The 26,938-nt window shown below is 40.0% G+C and overlaps 1 protein-coding gene across 1 annotated transcript in view; it reads right to left on the bottom strand.

Annotated features, from left to right (window-relative positions):
• Positions 1–6,034: 6,034 nt before the first annotated feature.
• GALNTL6 (polypeptide N-acetylgalactosaminyltransferase like 6) overlaps positions 6,035–26,938 on the bottom strand; it is a gene marked incomplete at both ends in the record, with an annotated part of 444,156 nt that continues 423,252 nt past the window's right edge. The window contains 4 exons of the mRNA XM_082281626.1: positions 6,035–6,202; positions 12,081–12,230; positions 18,259–18,375; positions 25,382–25,603. Of these exons, the coding sequence (XP_082137752.1) occupies positions 6,035–6,202; positions 12,081–12,230; positions 18,259–18,375; positions 25,382–25,603 (657 nt within the window). The remainder of the gene's footprint in view (positions 6,203–12,080; positions 12,231–18,258; positions 18,376–25,381; positions 25,604–26,938) is intronic.

Genomic DNA, 26,938 nt, shown 5'->3' with positions numbered 1-26,938 from the left:
GGTAAAACAGTGGACCATAATGTTCTGCTTCTACATACTATCCAAAGAGTACCCTCAGGAACACACACTCATACCTTTGGTGGAAAACTCATAACAAGCTTGGGGTCCAGCAAAGCTTTTCTCTGTTGTTATCACATATTTCACAATCAATACATTTCAGATTAGGCAGTTGTCTTTATTCTAAATTTAAGTCCTTGCAAGACGACTTGATTGCCTCTCAAATCCTGAATATTTGTGATGGAGATAAACATGCAAGCCCTGCAATGAAGAGGTATCCAAAATTATCAGTGGCTGACCCTTGTAGGTCATACTTCCTTCATACGTGGAATTAAACCTGATTCCTACTTTTTCCCTTTTACCACCTATTTCCTCCTTCCTCTCTCAATTAAACTGCCAACTCCTAATCTCAGCATTTGGCCTTTCACCTCCCTGAAAGCTCACAATTCTCGATCTTCTTAATCTAGGATCATTACCATCAACCACTCCTTTAGGCAAGTGAAATCTTTTTTCATGGAGGGATGCCAGAGACCTGCAGATCTTTTGGGCTGATAATATTGTTTTAGTTTGGGTGCCAGTTGGGGTTTTTGACTAAACTGTGCCTAGCGGTATCTTTTGCCGATTAGATGCTCCAGAGTCATCAACAGAAATTTGCTTGGACTGTGGTTCTTTCCAGGTTGAGTCATTTAGTAGGAGAGATGAAGGATCAAGTTAATTAAATCAACTAATACTTTGACAGTATTAGGGATCCTGCTAAGATTGATGAGGACTAAGGTTAATGAGGACCGAGTTTTCCTTTCCTATGTTTTAGTATCTTTAAGATAGTATCATTCACCAGACTTGCCTCACTGCAGCTCCCCTCACATTCTGTATACTTTCCCTGATATCTATCTCAATGTCTTATTCATCTGCTTCTCTAAAATGGATCATTGAGTTTTTCTACATCTTTTACTGAGTACAAGCTTTTCTGCTGGCCCACTTGGCAAGGCTCCTTCTCATTCATCTATTCTGTGAAGCTGGGCACCTAACAAAGTGGCCACACAAAACATGCAAACTTCTCTTTTGTAAAATTAACCTGCTGGACAGTGCTGTGGTAAATACATCTTTAGGTAACCACAAATTATTATTGTTTTAGCCCATGTCCTCTTTGTTCCCCTGTTATCTGCATTGTTTTCATAAGGCCTACTGAAGCACCTACTGCACTGCCAGGTCCTGTAAAAAAAGAACAAAATACTAAGATAAGAGGAACCTTATAAACAAGGAATATCTTAAGGCATACCAGACTTCAGTGTTTGAACACAATTTTTTCAGATGCTCTTCCTATGTTTTTCTCCCTCTGGCACCATGCTGTCCAAATGCTGGTAACACCAGTTCCAGAAGTCCTGCCCCAGGAGTAGTTCCAGTGATATTAATGATACACTGAAAGAACAGAAAACCACTGCACAGAGCAAATGTATTTTCTGAATGCTGCTGAAGCTTTGGAAACATTATGCATTTCTCTGAACATCTCTAGCTAAACTTTCTCATTATTTATTTTTACATATGTTTCTTACCTTTTAGAGGTATTTTTCATGTGTTTGGATCTTCTTAAATCCAGTGCATTCAGAATTATAACAAGGAAATATGAGGAGAGAAATATTTCAGACCTAAGAACAGATTTATGTCTTACATGTGGTTAAAAAAACCAACCTATCAGCAACTAACCACACAAATTCACTACATTTTTTAAAGAATTAAAAATCTTAAATAGAAAGCACTACACACTAAAGATTTAATTACTCTATTACTTATTCATCTATAATTTTCCACTCGAAAGATACTATTTTAGCACAAGTTTAGTAAAATCTCTTGGTACACTAGACATAACAGGTAGTTTTCTTTGGGTTTTTTTCTTACCTTTTGGTTTATATTTCCTAATTTTTTAAAGGCTTTTCTAGATTTTCAGTCAGGACAAAATCCTGAAAATGTTATGTAAATCACTCTTGGACCCTTGTGCTCTTTTTAAGAGGATATGGAACAGATTTGGAAGGGGGTTAAACAAAGGAATAAATGAACATTATAATACTAATACCAACTATAAAAAAGTTACTTCTGATCAGCTTGTTTTGTTTTCAAGGGCTTTGAAATTATTTCCCTAACAACCTTGATGGATTAAAAAAGAAAAATAAAACCACTTTTTTTAAACGTACTCTCTCTTGAAATGCACTGGGTTAACAGCATTACAGGTGCTCCTTAAATAGCAAATGGATGCACCCCTGGCATCAGCCACACTGAAAGCTTCCCTAAAATGCTCCTTCATAAAATGCTCCATCCCCAATCCATCCAGGCAGGCTAAAAGGGTCCCCCTCACTCAGTCCCTTGCAGAAGTTATCTGTAAAAATGCAAATGAATTGTGATTATTTTTTTTTTTTTAAACAAAGGTAACATCCACTCCTGCAGAAGTGCAACCTGTCTAATCAATTTGGTCAAGCTGTTCATACATGTTTCTTCTATGATCCTCTGTGGTGTAAGATTTCATTAAGGTCACTGGAGACATTGATGCCTGGTAAATTGCCAGTAATCAAAGGTTGTCAAATGCTTGTCAGCTTCCTTTCAAGCTTAGTCTGTCTTTATCATGAGGCAGACTTAGTTCACCAGCTAGAGACCATTTATTCATATGGATAACACTTAGGAATAATGCATTATATCATTAAAATATCCATATTGTTGCAGAAACATTTGCTCTAAAGCAATCTCATTTTTCTGAAGTAAGACTGTGGCCAATGAAAAGTGAAGTCATGTCTCTGCAACAAGACTGCTCTCCCACACATAAAAGGCTTTGTTTCCCTGCTCCTCCTCTCTCCTTTGAGCCCTGTCCCCCAAGGCCTCTGTTTAGTTTAATTCTGGAATACACACAGGGAAAGATGTGTGATTTTAGAGTTTTAGTTACACTTGGTGTTTATTTCAGTTCTCCCAGTTCCCCTCTCCAGTTGTAGTAGTTTGCTGGCCAAAAAAAAAGTCTAGATAACTTTAAATGGAAAACATTTAGGATATATGTTATTGAACTCCTAAAGATACAAAGATCTTCTTTTCAGACATCTTGATTAAAGCCATAAAATAATTAATTGAAAAAACATGAAGCAAGTCATTAGTTGGGGAAATCAGTATAGCTCCACTGAAATGATGAGCCCACATCAGTTAATGCCACCTGTGCACTACGTTTAAATTATGTCCAGAACTACCTGGTACTTTAAAAAAATTCTGTGAAGAAATTTCATAGTCTTTTGAAGAAATGTGTGCTAGAGTTAAATGCTCCTGGAGAAATGTGAGAGGAAGATACATCTCTCCAACCTATCAAATTGTTCAGAAGTTTATTGGGTGGAAAAGATATGGCTGCAGGAAGAATTAAAGAAAAATTAGTAACAAAATACTCTTATCAGTGGAAAACTTTGGAGAACACCCAAGACAGACTTTAACTGAAAGGTAGCGATGATCATTTATTATTAATAAAACTTTTGTTGGAGGAGTCTTGTGCAAGGACTGTTCTCTTTCCCCACAACACCTGACTATTAGTCATATGGATTATTTTCTGACAAGGGCTGCTAGAGTATACAATTGGTGATCAGCTACAAGCAAGTGGAAGGCTTCCTTTGGCAGTGTAAGGCGCTGTGCAATATGACTCAACAAGGGCTGTAAAAGGCATAGAATTTCTTTGCCCTAACAGAAGCCTAGTTCCCATCAGACATCTCAAAAGCAGACCACTGAGATGCAGTCAGACACGGAACGATATAACCCTACCAATCTGTTCTGGTTTAGCAATCCTCCTTTGCCTCCCTATTTTGGGCATACAGGGTTGCTTCCAGGACTGACAGTTTGGGGCCAGTTACAATCAGCAGCTTGAGGGCTGCATTTATATTTGAGGCAGCCATTTTCTTCTTTTCCCAAACCCTCTTTCCTCATGATCAGGCTGCAAATAAATGATTCTGTGAGCACCCTGTCTGGGAAAGCTTGCAGTGGCTAGGCTGGTTCTTTGTACTGACAGCTGAACAAACCTGAAGTATCCTCATGCCATAAACCTTACTGCTTCTCTTCCCCAGCATACCATATCTTCAAATTAAATTTCAACAATACCTAAACAAGCTCACTTATTTTAAAATCATAAAATGAGAATTCTATGAACACATCCTTTTAAATTATTTGAAAGATCTCTTCAATAACTTGCAGCAATTGCTCAATATATTGAAAATTTCACAATTTCCCAAGTGCACGCATCCTGAATGCTACAGGACCTCATCCCCCTCATAAAACTTTCATATGACCTGCAACTACAAGATGCTGCCATAAAATAGCACACTGGCACTAGAACCATCCTCTGGATGCAATCAATGCTCTTTGTGCATAAGCAGAGCTTAAGGAGAAATAAACAAAACACAGTCACTCCACTCCCTTAAAACAGGGTAGATTGCACATCAGTATTCTGGTTAGTCAGCCACCTCACCAGCAATCAAAATAAGCAACTTAATTACAAATGTTATTTTTGGAATCTGAAAGGAGTTACGGCACAGAGGATATGATCTATCTGCATTTATGGTGCTTTCATCTGTGGATTCATCTTTCAAGCAAAAGCCACATATTTACTTGATATAAATTTATACTCACTCTTACCTTGAACAATCTCAAAGTTATCAGTCATGTTCCACACATCGGTATGAACTGAGAAGAACCACAGAGACCCTCCCTAAGACATTTTAGAGGCCTATCTCTCCAACAGCCTGATGGGCCTGAGGGACCCATCATGATCATCAGTGTGATGGAAGTCTGTGTTACCCTGAATGGTGCCTGTGCCTAAAGTACCAAAATACTGTAATGTGTGACTTGCTTGCACTTCTCGTTTCCTCCCTCATGACATCTACAATACCATTCACTTATGCACTCTGGAAAGTTCACATGATTTCCACCACAGATTTCAAAAACTCTGAAACCACCCAACTGATTTCCAGTCAATTTTTCTCTCCACTCCTATGTGACAAGAGCACTGCAAGATCTTTTAAGCTGCACTGCAGGGAGTCAACATGCTTTTAGGTGATGGCAGCATACCAGTATTAATTTGACTAACCTAGTTCAGCATGCAATATGCAATTATTTCCCACTCTCCTGAATTTTTTCCCCAGACTATTTTCAATTTAATTTATATGTTGGTAAGGATTCTACCTTTAGAAAAGATAGCTAGTCCACAAGCCTTCCATTATGCTGCAGCTGCTGCTGTTTTATTTGTCACTAAAAAAAACCTCACGTTGTGTGACAATGGGATTTGAATCACGATTGCTAAATATATCGTATATAGAAATTTAATTGCTTTGCTTTATTTTTCCTGAAGGGGGGAAGTGTGAGGGCAAAACCATACAGTTTATTTCATGCTTCACTACAGTGTAATTCTAGACCCTAAGATTTCTACCATTCCTATTTTGGTAATGAATGGAATGTAAAAGGGAGGTATTTAATTGCAGCAGTTCTGAGGGTTAAACCTGCTTAACCCAACCTTTTATTAAGAGAATGTCAACAGAGCATATATCTTGTCTAGGGAGTGCTGGGACACCATTATTCTTCTACCAGCATGTTTTTAATTCTAAAACCTGGGATTTCTTAAGGTTCCTGTAGGCGTCATGCACACCATAAACCCATCCCAAATTATAGCATCTGTTCTGAGCTACTCACTACAGCAGGATTTGACCTGAGAAACTCTAGAGTTTTGTTTTACTTTATTAACTTGGAGTACTTTTAAACAGTTTTTAAACAAAGTTTTTCCCTTGACCAGCAAGGGAATTTTCAGCCTGAAGTTCTCAGCAGCATCCGGTGAGGCTCTTGGCCAAGTTCTCCAGATACTGTATATCCACAAGGACAGCCTGCTGGCTCTTGCTGTAGCTTTTTCTTAATCCTCAGAACAGATTCCCTGGATCTAGGAAATTTAATTCCTGACTCCTTTGACCCAGATGCTGGCGAAAATGTAGTCTGCAGTCTGTACGTAAATAGGTGTGTTCATTTTTTCTTTTTTTTCCTTCTAGGAACTGGCCTTGCTGTTAAATTTTTCTAAAACGGTCATATTAATATGTTCAAAAATCCACTGTTGAGTTTCAGACAAAGGATCACATCTGTTCATGAAAATCTTCTTCTCAGCTGGGTTGCAATCTATGCAGCTGCTGCTTACCGGATGGAACAAAGTTTTGTCCTACAGGAATGAAAAAAAAAAATAGAATTAAGTAGCAAATGCCAAATCATTGGAGATGTTCTCATTTTACAGAACATGGATTAATACAGCCCTGTTCGAAATGATTTTGTGGTCTCTGTGCACTAACCCCGTGTAATAACTACAGCTATTATTAGAAAGCTGTAGAGAAAGGACTATTTTCTTCCATTGGGCTATTATCCTTTAAGAAAATGGGGATTCAAGAAAGAGAGAGACACCACCTGGTCTTTGACTAACAATGGCATAATATAATGAAAAAATAGAACGTCTTTTAATATCTTGGCATACCATGTATTTGCTTGGTGCCCATTTAAATGTCTGAACCTGAAAAATGGATCTGTTTGGGTTTTTTTTAATGAAGTCTTGTTCTTGACAGTGTTGTGTTTCTTGGCAGGGAGAGCTGTAAATCTTCAACTTGGTGAAGATGTTAAAAAAAAATTATTAACTGAAGTGGTGGACAGATGGACACAGGATTAATGTTCTCATCCCATTCAATGCAGACTTTGCCTGTGGCCTCGCTAAGACCAGCACTGAAATATGCTCTTTCTCCTACTAAGATGGAAATCCTAACACTGATTTAGCTCCATATGGAGATTTTGGGAGGGTAAGCATGGATTAAGTTGCTTTAAAAAGTGTATTTACGATGATTAGTTTTATTAATTTTACTTCACACAACTGGAGTGAATACTAAGTAACCTGGCTGCGAATCTTTGTTAAAGCAGAAACTACTCAGTTGAGTGTGTGTGAGTTAGGTAGTTTCAATATACTTAGTTCATGTAGGCAAGTGTTTTGAGAAAGACAGATGTGGGAGTCATTAGATGGTTTGAAAGTTTCCAGGGACTATACTGCATCTGTTGAAATAAATTTCAGATTACTCTTGGTAAACCACATTCAGGCTTTTCCCCTCCATGCCAGTGACGCCCTGCCAATATTTTAATACTAATCCAGGATATGCCTGCTTGCCCAGGTTGAGAGGGAAAAAAATTCTACTTGTCAAATTGCAACTGATTAAAAACTCACACAAGTACTCTGAGTGCTGAGCAACAACCATAGAAACTTCTCTTTAACTAAAAATACCCCACATTAAAAAAAAAAGTAGGAAAACAAACAGAAACAGCGGCTATTTAAAACCACTTTGAAAAATTAAGGGTTTTTTTTTTAATTTAGGAAAGATGAAATTCACTGATTTGTGGTTTGTGAAAAAATGATAAAGTACAATGCCTTTTTTAAAAATTAATATATGCAATAAAGAACAAAGTCAAAAGTACCTTGTGCTCTGGCTGACAGGGATGGTGTTACATCTGACTTTCATACTGTGTTTTACCTCCAGCACTGGCCTTTCCCCAAAACCAGTGGATGAACACACACCCCCCCCACCAGATTGAGATTCAGAGGGATGTCATCAAAGCTGACAGGACCAAACCAAATGAGTAGAGGCCTTTGCCTCATGTTCTACAAGTAGAGCAGGGAGGATACTTCAGCTTGCAAGAAGGGGGTAACTGTACTATGTACAAAGGGCTATTGTGTCCCTGCTAGGAGGAAGTGGGCTTGCAAGAACTGCCAGGCACCCTTTGGGGTGGAGCAGGCGCACATCTGCACCTTGCCAGCTCCTCCTGTCCTAATAAAAGCTTGACGGAGTGGCACTACTCAAAATCAGGACACAGAGACGGTGCCATGGCCACCCTGCCTGACGTGGGACCTTGAATGAAAGGGGCGTATGGTTTTCTTTGCAGTATAGCTGGGCATGGGGGCCAGCCAAGCTATTACAAGCCAAAGTCGGAATACTAGAAGCTTTAATACGATAGCTGGTACAAGAAGAAAGGAAACAGCTTCAGCACTAAAAGCTTGCTATGAAAAACACTCCAGCCTTTCCAGAAAGCTGGTGGTCTTTCTTACAGAAATATCACAGGCAGGCACTTTTTGAGTGAAGCATTATTCGTGCTTTTATTTAGAGAGTCTGGTTATTAGGAAAGAAGAGTGTCTTTTAAGAATATGGACAGAGTTACCACTCTGGAAAAAATTTTGGCTGACTCAGCTATATATAAAGGCCTATTAATTTATCATCTCAAGCTTATGCTGATTTAAGGTCAAAGCCTGTTAGTCTTATGGATTCAATGGAAATAAGCTCAAGACTTCAAGGGGTAACAGTTGTGTGCATCCCAGAGAGGAACTTACAAGAGAAATACATAAATTCCTCTTTACACCAATATTGAGAAACCACAAGCACTATTGTAGAGACATTTCTAACATCTGAAAACAGCAGAGTAATTTTTTTCCTTCTGCATGAAAGCCAGCCTGAAGATTATTTGCAGAAGGAGAAACTCCTCCATAAGATAATTGGTCTTGACAGTTCAGGGGGATTGGTAATGAGACACAGAGCCTTTCATTTCTTATAGGTCACTGCTATAACTATGGCCAATGTCAAGAGCAACTGGAAGTCATTATCAGCTGGTGGCTGTGGTAGTTTATCTGAGATTAGTTGGTAGCTCCAGTGCAGCTTCAGCAGGACTGACGCCATAGGATAAAAGCCACTATCACCATGCCATGTCTTCAGTTGTCTGAGGGAATATTCTGTGCACCTCCTGTGTGACAAGTGAAGTGACTCTTACAGTTTGTCCCTGAAGCTGTCAGGAGACTATGAGCAAACCCCTGTCTTCTGGGCACAGTTTTTGATGCTGTCAGTCTAGCATCTATCATAATCACTAGGCTCAGGGTAGAATTACCATATAATGAAATTGATTTTGCACAATTGTTTCTTTTTAAAGACCTACTAAATCAGGCCTCTGTTGGATACTTCTGCTCTACAAATAGCAGCAGTGGGCCTGTGGCACATAAACTGAATCATACCTTATCAGAACCAATGCACTACCTGTCAGCCCAGAATGATGCTACATTGAAAACCAGAGGCGTATTCCTTCACTAAGAGGAACAGAAATTTGTAGGCACTGCTCATCATTGGCTCTGGCATGCTTAGGAATATCAGAGTCAAAGAAATGGCTTTAGCTTGGGAAGCTAAGGTCATTCTCCCAAATATCTTATAATTAAAGATTATCTACATCTATCTATCTAAGATCTTACATTACCACCAATATGGTGCCAATATTTTTTTGTCCTGGCATTATACTCACATTCTTCTATTTACAACCCACAACAGTACTGTTTGAATTTATTCTGCTCCATTGCTTCTTGCAGGGTTTTCTCAAAGGTATACTTGGCTGAAGACCAGTATTTCAGACTGGTCCTAAGAAAATTGATTACTTAATATTGCAGACTTACTAGACTTTCAAATAGCTGCCCAGATGTAGTTTAAGCAGTATGGGAATAAGAACAGTTTTTTGACACATGTTTATTAGTGGTGGTTTTAGGGTTAGGCTTCATTCATCTGAAAAGAATGTGGTTTGCTAGCTCTGAGATGGCACTGCAATGAGGAACAAAGTGCACGTAATGGGGATAGGCTGTAAATTTTTTCCAGAAGAGCACTCCTTACCCAAAGTAAAATATTAATGTATTCTACTTGCCACTAAAATATTTAAGCTGTTTTTATTCGCCAGGACCCAAACCCAGGTTGTTAGGATTTCTATGTAATAAGAATATGGAATCTGAAAATAGTGCCTGGCTTCAAATTGCATTTGCAGCACTATGTAATCACTTCACAGCCATAACTTTTTATCAGTGGCTCAAGGATGCAAATGATCATGAGGAGAGACTCATCTTTAAATGAGTAAAAACCTCTTATCTTCTAGTTCTATAGAAATAGTATGACATAGTAAGAAATGCTTCATATTAGGCATCTTATAAGACATTGACTAGCAAGGTCATTTCTCCTAAAGTATGAGAAGAATTTTGGCAGGATTTGACATGACCATTAAGTAGCTACAGTGTCTATAAGTGGCACAGAGAACAGAAGAGAGTGGCTGACCTGCTCTCTGTTTTTTAAAAGGAAACACTTATTTCTCAACCACATTATTATTCATATTTATTTAGGGTGCAGGTTCAGTAGCATGGCATTCCCTAGGTAAAGGGCTCTAGTACAGACCAGGTTTTGTTTTGTCAGGGGGAAAACAGTAAAAGTTCTATTGCCATGATGCTTTCAAAGCTGGAAAAGGATTATGTCATATACAAGGTTTTTGGAGGTATAGCTATACTACCAGAAATCTCTAATATAAATCTGTCCTTTATCTGAGGAAATAGACTAGAGGAAACATTAAAAAAATACTTACTGTGTAGCAAACTAAAACTAAGCCTAAAGAAAACCATGTATACATAGTTCTATTATTCCAATGCAGTTTCTTAACTTGAAGGTTTATGCAAATTGAGCAGCTTGCTGTCAGGTTGGGATTACAGATAAGAATGTGTCAGTACTTCCAATGTAACAAAACTTTGTGGTGTTTCTTGCTGAGATGGAAATGCCTGTCTTGCATTGAGAATTTTTATACAAGCCCTGTCAGCCTTCTGGAAATTAAAAATGAAGCTGTGAAGAGAATTTAATAAAACTTACACTGTGTATTTTTTCCAAATGTCATTTTTTCTTTAGATACCTGCTACACCCTGTCCTCATCAAAGGTGATGAGCCTTACAGAGGGTAGCTACAGACCTGCATTTTGTCTTATGAACCAGCTATATTAAGCAACAATGAAGTGCTAAAGGTATGAAAGCTTTTTGATTTGCAGCTTGGGTAGGCAAAAAGATAAGTTGGAAGGGTTTTGAAGCAAGAAGGAATTATTATGGCATTATAAAGTCAGATAGGCAGCAATACAACCACCACAATTTATATCCTCTAAATATCTGCCCCATACATTCTAACTTTCTTACAGGTAATACCGTACTTTCAAAGGGATTACACTTCTGGAAAATCTTATAGTGGACCTCCATTTGCAACACAAATAAGGTAAAAGGGCACAAGCTAATAAGTAGGCACCCAGAAAAAGTGCCAGGACAAACCTATTTTTAATGGTTCTGAATTAGTTTTCTACTATATATATTTTCAAACTAGAAAACAGTATTGAGGTTTATCTGGCAAAAAATTCCTGATACATCAGCCTCAGCTTAAGGAAGGTGAAGGGCAAGGCACACTGGTCAAAGAAAACTGAAGCATGTGTGAGAGGAATCCTCAGTGCTTCAGAGAAATCCTTACCCTGGATGGAATACAGAGTTTATAAGTGAAATCTTTAATCAAGGCAACTTGCTGATAAACCATTAAAAAACCCTAATAACAACAACAACAATAAAAAATCAGCAGCGTTACCAGGACTTTTTACTAACTGAAGCTCTGACAGGGTTTTTAGTTTGACCTCCCGTTTCCAGTGATTTATAAAAATGGGCTGAAATTCAGCAGATCAAAGTAGTATCTAAGCTGCTTATCTTTAGTTTCTAAACTGCCTTCTTTGGGCTTACAGCAGTGCTTTTAATGTTGGGTTGGGTGTATTTTTTTGTTTGTTTTGTTTTTTTGAGGGCGATTTTTCTGCCACATGTAATCTTTAAAATGTAGTAAAGTAGTAACATTTAACTCATGAGCAGCATGTCTTGCTGCTGTCACATTGGATGAAAATATTTCCAACAGTGCCTCTGCTAAAATGACACAAGCATCTTGAAGCGCCAGAATGGTAAAACACCTTTCAGGGAACAGATCCAATACAGACACCCTCTGAGCTGGATCAGATCCATTTTCATTTAAATTTGACCTAAATATCTAATGCTCAAAAGGAACATATTCTAGAGAGATTACCACAAAATTAAATTGGAATAGGATGTGGTGGATTTTAAAACGAAACTTCTTTGATGGGAAAACACAAGCCTGCGCTAAACTGAATACAGGCTCAAGGCAGTCTGAACCTCCAAGATGCCCCACAGTGAGTCTGACCTTCCTATAGCTCCAGTGCTGGTTTCCCTTCATCCCGTGACAGTCATACAGTGTGACAGGGCTACTGTGTGAGATGGCATCGAAGCAGAACTTCCTGGTGTGAAGTGGCTCCCCAGGGCGGATGTCTTCTCTCCAACCAAAGGTGAAGAGCTAGGAAAACAGTCAGGCAATACAATGATATATTATTAGTGAAAAACGTTTAAAACAACACACAAAGCTTAATGCAAGATTCCCTTTTCGCACACCCCAGATGCCGGTTAATCGAGGTCCTGCCTGTGTACAATTCTGCGATGCCAACTGCCTTAATTAAAGTGCCCCAGTGGCCATGTGGAATATACCCCAGGAAGGCACGATCCCTAATCTCTAGTGACACAGAGAGGGGATATGCTATATTAAAGCCTTTAGTTAACCCAGTTAAAGCAGCACCTGTAGGATTTCAGCTATCCAGAACTCAGAAAGCCCCCGCCAGTGATGTTCCTTTAGCTCTCATTTGGATCTGAACAAGCTGGCTAGAGATCTTCCCATCATAGCCTCTTTCCCATGTTTAATGAGCAGTTTCCTTCTGTTTATAGGGGACACTGTTACCATCGTCTCTCTCAACTGTCTTTTTTCCCCAAACAACACATGTCAAATGAGCTTCATCTTTCTGCTGTGAAACCTGTGAGCTACAGGCAGCTTGTCAAAGCCCTTTTTCTCGCTGCCTGAGAGGAGTCATGGAGGGTCACAGTTAATAGAGGAATCCTTCTCAATTAGACACCAGCTGTCTGACGTGATGCTGTGACACTGCAGTCTTTCAATCATCAGATGAAGGTGACAGGTCTGACAGCATCAAATTTAAAGACGTGGAGTGCATTTTCCTTTCCACCGACCAATCCTTGCAGAAAAGAGGTTGCAGGTTGTAAATTACTACCTAGAAGCTCTGTCAAGAGTGGTGAGCTTCTTTTCTTTTTTTTTTTTAAATCTTTTTTTTAAGTGAGTGCTATTCTTTGGCTTTCTGCACGACTTTTGATTTTCCATAGAAAAAAAAAGATGTAACACTGAGAAAGTGAAGCTGTCTTTAAATGAGCAAACTTTGCTAGTAGAAACTGTTCAGCTGAGACAGTTCATGTGGAACTGCGTGCAGGCTCGTTATGCAGAGAAGCAGCTGCCCATACTGAGTTCAGCTCCCCACACTGAGCTCAGACTGCCTCCAACAGCTCATCTCAGGTTCCTTTTGGCCCTTATCTAGCACCCTGCTCCTCCAGTGTGTACATTTCCTGACAGAACTGGCTATAAATTGAAGCTTAATAAATATCGTGTGGGTCTGATCCTGAATAATTCTGTGGTGGTTCCCAGATTTTAACCTTTTCATTGCTATAGTAACCTTCTTTCCATGGTTTTCCTAAAAGAAACACCTCTTAAAAACACTGCATCTTCAGTGCTGTACCATCCTCTGAATACCACATTTGAAAGGCATTACTGTCACTCTTGCCTTGTAGGCGCCCGATACAAGCATATATCTGAATATTTACCTTTTTTGTTCTGTGTCTTATTGTAAGCCCTTGTTTTCTATGTTAGCTGCTGTTACTCCCTATTTATATCTGTATTAACGGTTTTCTAGAGAGTGTTTTCCTAATCTGTCTCTGTGTCCTGCTTATTTCTTCTATCTCCCCGAGTACATGTTACCTTTATCTGCAGTAAAATGCAGTGGACAGCTTTAACCTCATTTTCAGAGCAATTTCTGCTTTTCAAAAGGTTAAATCTTTTTCCACTTTTCCTCCTGTTTCTTTGAAGCATCATCATGGACTCCCTACAATAACTTATCATTTCACCAGCAAAGACAGAAGTAAGATTTGGTACAGGAAAAGCTATGTTGCTGTTTCTTTAGAAAAAGAGAAGCCTGAGACAATTTTCCTTTAGCAAAAAGCCAACAAAAGCCATTTTTTTAATCTTATCCTTTACCTTTCTACAGACATGTAATAAACCTAGAGTTCAAAGTGATGAATAACAAATACCTAGAGGAATGGTTTGGAACAGTGCTTCTGTGATATTCTCAACTCTCATTACTACTACTGCAGAGAGAGATCCTATTTCAAGACCATCCTCATCTTTCCCAGTGGGTGGCTCGCCAGATTTCTCACTCTGTGCATGAGTGGTGAGCTGAGGGGCCAATTCTTGCTGCTCTCTGGACCTTGGCCTGAGGACTACTACCCCACTGAATGCATCGGTACACCTGAAAGAGCTCAAGCCAGGCTTTAAATCAGATCATACTGATCCAGACTACCCCTTTGCTCTTTCCACTCCTCTGTGGTTTTTGAAGACTGCCAGGGCTGTGTTCTGTTTGCAAGTCAAGACATGGTAACAGCAGGGGGTTTTTATTCCCTTCCAGTGAAAACTAGGATCTGTGTAATACTAGATCTCAATGTTTAGACTAGCTTAGATTCTTTTTCCTCCTTCTTTATCCTCCCTTTTTTTTTTTTTTAAACAGTTTTATTTTTAAATCAACAAGTATGTCTTCTCTCTAGTGATACTGTTATAAAACCAGCCTTGTTAGGGACAGGAACTCAGTTTTAGGACTAAGAGAGAGAAGAGAAAAAAAAAATCATAAAAAAGGTTATACTTCTCTATGCACCCAATTAGTATTAAGATCTTGCAATTACAGACACAACATGAAGTTGTACAGTCTTTCTAATCTCATAATTCCAAGATTTCCTCTTTTAAACAGCAATTTTTCTCCAGTTAACACTGCATCTGGCCAATATAAATATTATCTCTCCACTGCATAATGTCCAACAATGCTACATATTATTAGCTGGAGCCCAGAGTATATAATGCTCTGCTTTGTCACCACTTGTCACTTTGGATTTTATTGTTCTGTTGTTAGGAACAAACTGTGGCAGATTTTACAAGGAATGGCTGAGCCTTTTTGTACCCTTTTTGTACTTCATTCATTTCTGACTGCTTGTTGATTTGAAACAAGGCTGTGCCGAAATTCCCAGATACATTATTAACAAACAGCAGGCTGATTCTTCACCTGCAACACACAGAGTTGCTGTTCACTGTTCCCTGCTGGACCTAAGAAACCCTCTGTCCTGGCTCAGTGGATGCTCATTCTCCTCTTTTGCCTTCTCTCACACCAGAGTCTGTAAAACATAGCCCCATCCTCTGCATTTCCAATCAAGCAACCCCTCAGCCGTCATGCTTTGCCTTTTCATGTAGCTGAGCCCTGTCATGCAGTAACTGGGAAAATACAGCTTTCCAGCTTCATTTCTAATTGGCACAGGGCCTGAAGAATGATTGCCTGATAAAGCCATTGCCCTGGGACTGTCTTTGGAACAAAGGCCCTTTTGATGCCGTTAATGCTTTCCAGCCTGGCAACATCACTCTATTACTCGCTGCCTGGCTGGAGTCCGTCAGCTGGCGCTGTGCTTTGGCTGTGCCATTGCACTCACTTGAGGGGACAGCATGTACCCCCACCCAAAGATGAAATGCCATGTTTCAGAGCTGGGCTCTCGCTTGAACTATACCTCCAAGTAGAGAAGAAAGAGCTGGGCACTTGCTGAGCCATGTTAAGAGATGATGCCTGTCCACCTATTCCCTGGCAAGGCTGGGGAACTTGGTAAAGACAGTGGTGCCTGCCACTTTTGTTTGCTGTTCGTTATCAGTCCAACACAGCCCCTGTTTCCCCTGAAGCCAAAAGTTAGCTCTAGGAAGACAGAGCTGGAAGAATGCAGTGCCATATGACATAAAGGGGCCTCCTGCTCCTTTTCTTCCCCTCCGGTTCTTAATTTTGGGGAAGTTTTTGGAAACCATAGTGACACATCCACACTTCTCACCCATCTCCTGTTTACCAGAAAGCCTGCAAGTGCCCCACAAACCTTTTGACTGCTGCTTGCCCAGAGGGGCTTGCACAGCGCTGAAGTGGAAGGTCGTCTTCCTCTCCTGGGGTCTGCTAAACGGCTGTGCCCCTGGCATGGTGGCTGACACTGTAAGCTTTTAATTCCTGCCCTGGAAACATGACACGAATCAAGTGGCACAAAGGATCATCTCTGTCTAGCACTGATGCTTGTTTCACTGGTCACATCAAGCTACTATAGCCTGCCACCAAACTCCGTAAATTTGTACCGAAAGTTACAAGTCCAGCTCATTGTCAATCCATGCTACTCGAAATAAGATAATAATATACTTGATACTTCCATTAATACTGCTAGTTTCTACTGGTGTATACAGAACTCATGGAGGCTACGAATTCCATGAGATATAAAGAAGGAAGAGGAGCTCTGTGGAGCCGGCCCGGGGTTTGACGCCCCACAGACGAGTGCGACAGCAGCGGCAGGGCTGGCCGTGAGGGGCGCGGGCCGTGAGGGGCGCGGGCCGTGAGGGGCGCGGGCCGTGAGGGGCGCGGGCCGTGAGGGGCGCGGGCCGTGAGGGGCGCGGGCCGTGAGGGGCGCGGGCCGTGAGGGGCGCGGGCCGTGAGGGGCGCGGGCCGTGAGGGCGGCACGCCGGTCCCGCAGCAGGCGCGTTCCGCTGGGCCGCGCTGCCCCCTGCCGCCCGCCCGCCGCACCGCAGCCGCACCGCCCCAGGGATGAGGTGCTCCCGGGAAGGTTTCCACGCTCTCCGGCGGTGCGAGGAAATGCGCTGTTCCCCATCAGGCCGGCAGACAGAATTCGTGCTGTGCCTGGGGCACACGTCAAGCACCGAAGTGCTTGAGGCTTCCCAGCTCTGGTTCTGGGATCTGAGGAGCTGGCTGGTTGAACTCCCTTCGTGCCAGCTTCACTGCTGGTTCTAATGAAGTCACTTTGTGGCCTTAGTACAGAGTAATAAGACCTTTATATCCAGTCTGATCCCAAACACTGCAGCACCCTGGAGCACGCTGAAACACGGATTCCTCCCTAACATCCTTTCTCCCTTTGTGTCATTTCCCCTTTGTTCAAGCCTTTATTCTTGCAAAGGATATTTCAAGTCTCCTTTTTCTCTGCTAACTTTTATTTTTTCTCTCATCTTTTCATCTGACTTTTTTCCTCCTTTCTCATCTCTGGCAGCCTCAGCATTCCCCCCTCCCTTCTTGAGGAGGGTGTGCAGCTTTGCAGATTTTAAAGCCAGAGAACACTGTGATGGTCTAGCCTGGACCCTACAGCTTCCTTCAATTAACTCCTTGAATTACTGTATGTCTTCCAGAAAACAAAACAGAATTGTATTTATCTAGTCTTAGCACCCTATCCCCATGCAGTATCTTTGGTAGCTATCTAAAGAAGTCTTCTTTCAGCAACTTCCTTTTTTGCCATGTTGGCACTTACCTAAATTGAGATAATCCTTCAGCTTCTCAGTTTCATGCACTTCCAGCTCTCCTCCTGCATTTCTCAGTATCCTCAGAGCATGATTTTTTGACCTCAGCACTTCAAATACCCCTCAGAACTCCTCTCTCCTGAGCTTTTAAGATTTTACAAAGTGCCATGTGTGACTGCCAGGTCAATTTTTCTCCTCAGCATTAGGAACCTTTTACTAATCTGGGGCCTTTTCTTGTGAAAGCCATTGCTCACTAAATTTGCTAATAAACGGTTAGGTTGTACTTTTCATCTGGATTCTCTTTGGTCACATTGGCCAGACCCATGGCCTGTGAGTCATGATCCCTTTCCTATGCCACTCACAGTGAGTAAAAATCAGAGCTCTTTTCCTCCATACTCCTGAGAACTAATATTTTTCTACCCAGCCAACCTAAATAAAAGGGGTTTTTGAGCCTTTATAATTCCTTGTCTTTTGAAATGTTTTTTTGCTTGCTTTTACCCATTTATCTCACTTATACCTCGTATTTGTTTAAAATGCTTATTGAGATGAAAGCATAAAAACAGACAATGACTGGAGCTGTACAAGGCCTGGTACTATATTTAAAATATTTTCAGGTAACTAAACCAAAATCAACATGTTTTCATGACACAGTTGGAGAGAATGGGGCCTCAAAAAAGCTCTCTGGGCATTGAAATTCCTTTTGGAAGTGAAGACAGCCCAAGTGGCTGTTGGAATTTCTGAGGTTATGTTAAGAAGTACTTTATAAAAGCCATTAAGGTCAGTAATATTTCACAAATTATTTCTACATTCAGTTTTACCTTAAGAAAAGGAGAAGCCCTCAGAAAAATGTTTAAAAGCTGGAAAAGAGAAGCAGCAATGTTACTCTGATTTTCTCTTTCCACCATTAAAATACCTGTTCATGTGACCACGTTCGTTCTGAGCCGTCCTTCACACAGATGTCCAGCCTCAGCTCCGTCCCCGTGGCTCCGTGTTTGCTGTCCACACAGAGGTTGGCTGCCACATTTCGAATCTGCAAGACCAAACAGCAACATTTTCCATTAAACTGGGCTGCAGAAAAGAGCTTTCAGTGTCAGGGGTTAGGAATTTAGCTCAGAAGGACTTGAGATTGACCATTGGTTACATAAAACTGGTAGGTTTTACTTTTTACAGGGTAGAGAGCCATGTCCTGGAATAAACTACTCTTTTTAGGAGCAGCTTCAGAAGAATCAAAGTTTGAAATATTTTGCTTAACAAATGAAAGGTAGGTCTTATGAAATATATTCATGCAAAAAAATGAAAAGAAAAAAAGTCCGAGAAGTTCAAAGCTTATCTGACTGCTTCTTCCGTCCTATGAGAGCAAGAGAGATCAACAGTATTAGAAGGAACTGATTGTATGAGTCCGTCCCAGGCATGGGAGCAGCAGTATGCATTAAAAATTCAGGCATGCCCTGTTCCAATCCATGCTCTTACTTTGACACAATAACACCATTGTGGATAAGGTCACACATTACGCCCTGAAGTGCATAAAATTAAAAAGTACTTAACAAATCTGCACTGAAACTTATGCTAACCCATGGAGGTTCCTTCTGCATGCCTGCTGCAAACACTGCAGTGTAACTTGTTCTTAAAAGGAAAATCTTGTTCTTGAGGCGGAAGCAAGTGAGTAATAACTAATCTGTGACTATCAATCATACCAGTTATGTACTACTGCTGACAGGTATATTTTCTTTAAAACACTGGGTTGAAAATATTTGCCCACTGCCACCAAAAAGAGCAAAATCCTAAATTTGTTTTGCAAATAGTTGCACACTTCACCTTGAGTACCTTAGCTGGGCTAGTTAAAAATCCTTTAGACACCTCCACAAAGAAAAGGATTTCTTAAAAAAACTTACCCTCTCAATGAGATAAACAGAAACTGAGTAATCAAAGTGCATGGAAACACGTACAAATTCTATATGTATAATATATAGAAAGCTGGTGCACATTTTGACATTCTGGATGCTACTTTTATCCTTTTTAAAAGAAAGCTAGATGCTGGATGGAGATACAATTGAGTAGTCATTTGTGTTTTTTCATGAAAAATACTTTAGAAGTCACTGCTGTTGCCATAATATGCCAGACAAATGTACATATCGCCACTGCATACCTCATACACATCCTAAGGATGGAAAACTTCTCAGCATTGCACAAAACATTGCGAGGAGGGGAAATACTTCTGTATGCCAGAGCTACTCTGCTCTTTTCCTGACTCTAGAGGAGTGGGATCCAATCTATTAACCATGAGAAAGAAAGATTTACACAGATGGGAAAGCAACAGGTAGTGGAGAAAATGTAAAAAACTTTACCTTCAGGAAAGGTTTTAGGAAGTTATCTTAGAAAAGAGCAGACTGGGCAGAAGATGGGAGAGCATCAGTTTGAGCAACTGCCTCCAGGAACCTTGGATCCTTCACAAGAGCTCAGAGAAGCACTTGTTTTAAAACCTGGACCAGCCCAGTCCTAGGATATTTTTTCTATTTTCAATACAATAAAAATTGCTAAGGATGAGGTAAAACACTAGCTGTTTATACACACAACCAGATGCAGAAATCCAGCACTGGGCAGCCCCACAATAAAAAAGATGAAAGGTAATTAGTTCTCAACAACCTTCATTTTCGTATCATCCAGCAAAAGAGGCAGGAAAGAATAATGAGTGGAATAGAATTTAATGTCATATTTTTAAAGTTTCATGTGAAATACCTACATCAAGTATAATTTTTTTTTGAGAACATTCAATCATTACTCAATGCACTTAAATTTCAATTGTATAGATAAAGATTTCTGGTCTAATAGAAAATTAAATGATACATCAGTTCAGTTCTTACAGCATGCAAGTTAATTAAAATGGAACTGCTAACCATTGCCATTAATAATTGGGTATATTTATGTGATTCAGAATTGTAAAATGACAGTGAATATGCTCCATGTCCAATTAAGGCTTACTGCATTAAAAGGCTTTCATAATTTTGTCTCGATGGCATCGCTCCATCCCAGTCTTCATCATTTGGACTGTGCAGTAAATGTGTTCAGTCCATTGCTGGAAAAGGCTTGAGCTGAAGCTACATTTAGTTCCTTCACTGCTGGAATCTCTCTCATGTTCTTTATTTCCTCCCCTCTTCCCTCTGCTCCTGAAAGGTTTGCTTGAGTTAGTTTTTCCTCTGTTTGTTTGCAGCTTACATGTTAGCTCATCCTTTTTCTGTTTCATCCTTTCAGCTGCAGAAGGGTTGTGATTTGATTTTTGTTCTTTTTTTGTAATAAGGCATTTCAGTCAAGTCTGTGCTTTTGTTCTCTGGTGCTTCTGTGTGGCCTTGGCAGTTGCCAGAAACTGAACTGAGCCATCATGCCAGAGCCAGAGCCACAGGGAATGTGTTCTGCCAAGCATCAGCACCACACAGCCTGCAAATCCCGTAAGATGCTTCCATGGACAAAGGAGGGAAAGCAGAAGCACAGGGACTTTTTTCCCCCCTCATTTATACACCAATATGCATTTGAACTGCCTTGTCTCCAGTCACACAACATAATGGATTTAGGATTTTTGAGGTTATGAGTTACAAGTAGAAAACAAATAGCTAGTGATCCTAACACATTTCCAACATTCATATTTGTGCAGCTGTAAGACCAAGGATGAACAGGAGACAGATTTTATCAGCCATGCAGGTAGAGCATTGAGTTACTACATACAAAACTTACTTGCTCAACCTCAAATGCCATAATTTGTGCACACAGATAAGTGTACAGGAAAAGTGTGCTTCCAATGACTCCCACGTATGGACTGACAAGAATGGTTAGTGGTGATATTAAAGGCTGTTTCAGAATTAAATAAATTCTGGCACAAGCACAGGACACTGTCTGTAAGTCATTACACATACTTAGTTCTTGAAATGCCATCCTAACTCACTTTGAGACTATGGACACTGTAGTCCTTACAGAGAGCAGATGAGGTGTAGAAGCATAGAGAATATAGCTTTCCAGCGCCCAGCAGTTATTTTGACCAACATTCTTTGATAATTCTAAAACTCTACAACTTTTCCCAGGCAAGTGAGTTCCTGCAAGATTTGCTGTTGAGGTAGTGGGTGATGTCCTGGCTCCTGCAGCTTTGCCCTGCCTGCACTGGAGCCAGGCTGTCACCCAGGGACAACTCAGCCTTCATGGAGCCAGGGAGGGGTGAGCCTGAGCAGGAGAGGTAAATTCCCAGGCGTTCTGGGAGCTGCCCTGCATGCTCTTCATGACATGAAACTGTCTATGTCAAAAGCAGAAAGAGGGAAAGTGTAGCAATCTAAAGACAACTGTATGTTCAATATGGTCATCTGTGAACAATAACTAAATAATAATTTTAGAACAATCCTTAGGGATACAGTAACAACAGAAGCACCTCGGTGCTATCAGTTTATATAATACTTTCCCTATATTTGATTTAACCCCTCAATATGAAAATGACTTTAACTCTTAGAAGACATTAGCAATATTCATTTCTGTTACTTTTTTTTGTTTGAGCAGTGCTTACAGCCAGTTTTAGTGCACTGCTTACATTCTCAGATAACCCTACGGCCATCAATATCTATGGATTCAATATGGAAAAATGAGCCACTTCTCCTGTCAACTGATACACAGTAATTTTAGAAGTACTTATCCTTTGTGTACGCCATAAAAAAGAAAAAGTCAAAGGTAAAGAAGTCAAACACTGCCAAAGACCTCACTGAAGAAACAGGGGACTCTCATTCAGTGTGATACTGATCCTGATAAAAGACTTTGAACAGTCCATCTGTGCAGCACTCAGTCTGTGCAGGGTGGGGTTATATCGCTTTTGTACAACAGATATGTGACACTTTCTGGGCTCAGATTGACTCATTAAGGGTATGAGTATGACACATTTTAAAAAAAGGAAAATAACCAAAAGAGAAGTTAGTGAGTTCTTAGGCTTTAATCTTTTTTCAAATGTGCCGCTTGACTATGTGCAACATTTTCATGTCAGTGCTGTAAAACAGTTCTGTAAAATCCATGAATTTGGGGCTGAGAAAGGAGTGCTTTCAGGTCCTACAGCTTAGCAATGCTGCAGTGACTGAGACACTTCCTCATTAAATTATTGAAGTTCATGTAACAGCAAGTGAAACCAAGCTTAAATAATTCCCTTTTGACTCAGTAAAACAACTTTTTTTGGCATCACCTTGATTATAGGACTCATGAAATCTAAAATAAATGACAATGTCGGATATTATATGATTGATTTACTGTAAAATGTGTTTTTAAAGGTATTGGAAGCTGTGATATTTGCACAATATACACAGTATGTTTGTGCTGGATCACAGCTTGTAGATTCATGAGTACTTCCGAAGAAAACACCTGGTGTCTAATTCACATCTATTCTTTTACGTAGTAGAACTTCAAATACACATTACAAATAAATTATTCTGTCTTAGAAAGACCATGGGATGGGTATTACTGTTTTCAACTGGCACCAGACTTCCCAATATATTCAAAAGAGTAAGAACAAAACCTAATTGAACACTTTCCTCTTTTCCACAGTGGAAAAGAGTGCAGTTACTTCACTCAAACACAGAACTGACAGTCTCACTAACCTTAATCTGTCTGGATTTGCTATTACATTGCTCTACTGCACATATTTCAGATGTTACAAGGCAGAACAGATTATCAAGGGAACATACACCCTGCCAGCTACAAGGACAAAAGGCACAAACACACATAAGAGATAAGGCCATGACAAGTGTAGTAAAAAAGATTGCTTTTTGTTTTCCAAATGTCCTTCTTTTCCATCAAAAACAGATTTTGTCAAGAAATGTAAGAGTCGGATTTTAAATAAATGTGTTTGTAAAAAAAGAGGAGTTGAGCAGAGGCTGTTTATGAGACGTCTGCTTTCACACCACATGCTTTTACTAGCTAGATATCAAAATACTAGAGCCAAACTTGTCTGAGTACTTCATTGTTTACTCTTTCTCAGACTGGCATAGGCAAGCAGATGTAAAGTATTTCCAAATAGGGTACTAAATGACTCAGTGTTGGCACAGACTTTTGGTATGTATAATCAGCAAGGTTTCTAGAGCTGAGTGATTTTTACAAAGCAGTAACATTACAGTCTGCTTCCGTTTTTCAGATTCTCACAGACATTGACCTTCAAGTTTTTCCAAGGTCCTCGCAAGTGCCAACAAATTAATTAAAACTGCACAGGAATGGGACAGTCTCAGGAAAAACAAGAGTAGCAGGGCTGAAAGCTCTCTTCTTGTTATTTTAATGAAAGTATGTTTTAGACAAAAAAGAAAATCTTTGGTCTTCATGTCCTTCCTAAGAACTTAGTAAATGCTTTTAAGGCACAGATCTCACACCACCGATATGATCTTTGATTTACTTCTAAAAATACTTGGGTTTATGCAAAGATTATATTAATATTGCTATGAAAAAAATGAATACCTGAATCACAAGCTCCTCCTCTTAGACCCTCTTGATTGAGGTTAAGGATCATCCAGCTGGCCAGAGAAATTACACATCTGATCACAGTCCTCCAATGTATGTATGTATACAATGCATGTATACATGTGGAAGATAGTGAAGGAAGATCACAGTAGCAGTCATAGCAATCTGATCCAGTCTGACTTCTACTGATAAATTCCTTACCACTTGGTACACATTAATCTCATAAAGTGGGTAGCAGCACCAAAAAGAAGCTTTAACAACAAAGGAATTCATTACTGCCAAGAAGTAGCAAACAGTAAGACACATACAAATTGGAGTTTTTCTGTAACTGATAGTTTATAAAGAAGAATTAAGGATTGCTAGTACCACAGAAAGTTATTTTAAAAATTTCACTATGAGGTAATTTGCTTTTCTAAAAAGAAATTCTGGGGAATAGTAGAGGAACCTATGTTTAGAAGTCTATGGTCCAGTCTTGACCACTGGGAATATGCAGACTTGAGTCTGATCTTACCAAATGTTTTGGTCAAAGTTTCAACTTCATACTTTGGTTTCAAATACGACAGTTATTTTCTGAGAGCTGCAAGAATATCTGAAAAATCAGAGAAGGCTAGAACTCACAGTACAGATATTCCTATGGTTTTTAAAAAAGCAACACAATACATTGGAGGAGTGAAGCCTTCTTTCCCTCTCATTTATCTTAATGAACTGAGAGGGAAAAGCCCTCTGCACACAACCTATCCACGGAGTGAAGCTGCTGTAGTTCTTGGGGGCAAAGGTCACAGCAATTTTTCAGTGCAACTAAGGAAGTAATTTCCTCTCCATGCACTACTTGTGTTCTCAATTCTTCTGCACAAAACAAACTGTCAAAGCAAGGTTTGCTACAGCTCTGCTCTTCAGAGAGGTCTGAAAGCAGAACATCTTTGATCACAGGTGAAGATTTGCAGCTGGCTGTTTGCTCACCCCCTGTTCTGGAGTGATGCTCAGATACTGGCTTCTCTTTTGTGGTCTCTCCCTCCCCTCATCCATCAATGGAGAAATTGTATTTGTCTGCTACTAGTACTCAGTGATGACAGCACCTACAGAATGCAGAGAACAGCTGAGCAAAATCAATCATTTTAAAAGGAAAGTATCCAGGCCTTGCTTGTCACATTTTGCATGTCAGCAAACTGAACTCCATCTGCACGCAATTGTCCTTGTAAGGACAGGAGGAGGTATTCAAGTAGATATGCAAAAACCCCCAAGCATTGACTTCAGACTTCCTTTTTACTAAGGTGACTCTCTGAATCTAAGATCTTCTTGCGACATACAGTAATGAGTGCTCTTTTCCTCATTCTTGTCCTCATTGTGCCTACATCGTATGCCCCGTACACACAAAGTTGTAATGAGTTACAAAAGCAACGGTGATAGTTCTAAGACATGACAGTTTCTCATTTTAATGGGTAGTTCAGGGATTGCTTCAACCACTGTGAACTTCCTTAATAACACTACTTACCACCAGGTTTACTCTGATTTAATAATTTTAATTTCCCACAATCTAAAATGTTAGACTCATTTAAATTTGATCTATTCCTCACCTCCCCCCATGCAGCAGGTGGAGGCTCCACAGGAGGGTAGTATTTGGGGACATCCCAAGCCACTGCAGCCATGAACCACTTGAAATCTTTACACTTAAGGTGCTTGCGCAGCTCCTTCTGGGCAGAGATGTCACCAGTTGAGAGATGTCTGTACTCAGGCCGTCGCTGGTAAATGTATTCTGCAAACTCATCCATCCATGTCTCTGCCACTCGCTTCAGGTTCTGTGTGGCACAAAAAAGAGCAAACATTAATTTCTTCATGCTTTGAGTGGCTGACACTCATAATAGGGAAAATTTTAAACAAAACAAAACAAGAAATCAGCCTTCCACACAACTTTTAAGCTTAGTTGGTCTCATTTCTCAGTCTTAAAACCTGGAAAAGTTCCAGTAACCATATGCTATCTTCATTACAGTGTTGAGCAAACACTACAGAGTATTAAGTACCCTGCTTTCCTGCTGGCTCTGAGAGAGACAGTCTTCTGTCTGTTGAACATCTTACTTTCCTTCATATTCCTTATGCATATTCTTCATATGAATTTTTGATTAATGATGGATGTTGAACAGAAATTTTCCTTCAGCTGCTTACATTGGTACCTGTTTTTTCCCTCTTAGTTCAGACCTCCTAATGTGGAAGAATGGTTCAAATTATTCCTTCTGATATATTTCACTTTGCATTTAAAAGGCATCTGAATTTCAATCTGTCATGATACCGCTTAGTCACCAAGCAATTCCTACCTAAATTTTAGGGTCAGGTCTTATATGTGCATGTTTGGGGGCAAGCAGCCGTGAGCGTGCTGTGCCCCATCTCACAGCTGGTTTTGCACAACCTGTGGGCTGGAGCTGGAAGGTTTGCTGTGCTGCCATGCTACTGAGTTCTGTGCAAGGCATAGCACATATCCCTCAAAGGGAATATACTTGAAGCAAAACACCTCCTGGCATAGGTACAACAACCTGTGGCCTTCTGCACTCACTCACCCTATGAAGATATCTAAGACTATTTAGGTTCTGTGAAACCTCAGTTCTGGCTTGTGTTCCACAAAGTTTATTTTTGTTGGCATTTTATAGGAAACAGAATTATCTATTTTGCTGCATAAGAATTTATTCAAATTATAATTAATTAAATAAGCTGCCTCAAATTACAAAATAAAACAAATACCATTGCAAAGAAAAATTCTGGGTAGACTGAAGTGAAATATTTTGTTGTTATTTACCACCAAGAAGGGGGCATTTTTTTCTGTATTTTTGTTTGTTTTTAAAATTCCTCCTGCAGCTCATGCCACACAAATATATATGCAGATGCTGTAGAGGAGTATGGGCTGAGTCTATTCTGTATTGCCACAGCTGCCCAATAACCTTTTATCCCACCAACAAAGCAACATCTCCCTGGATACCATTGAGACACTAGGGTGTTCTTATTGCTTTGTTTGTAAAAACAAGATAATCAAGTTTTATAATATTCTTTTTATAGAACACTAACTGCGAAATGCTGAGATTCACTCTGTAATAAGCTGGAGGACAACATACATCTGATTATCATCAACATAAGGTAATGTTTCT

This window comes from Coloeus monedula (genome assembly GCF_965178545.1).
Source record: "Coloeus monedula genome assembly, chromosome: 5".
Classification (NCBI taxonomy): domain Eukaryota; kingdom Metazoa; phylum Chordata; class Aves; order Passeriformes; family Corvidae; genus Coloeus; species Coloeus monedula.
This window is presented reverse-complemented; position numbering and strand designations above follow the sequence as displayed.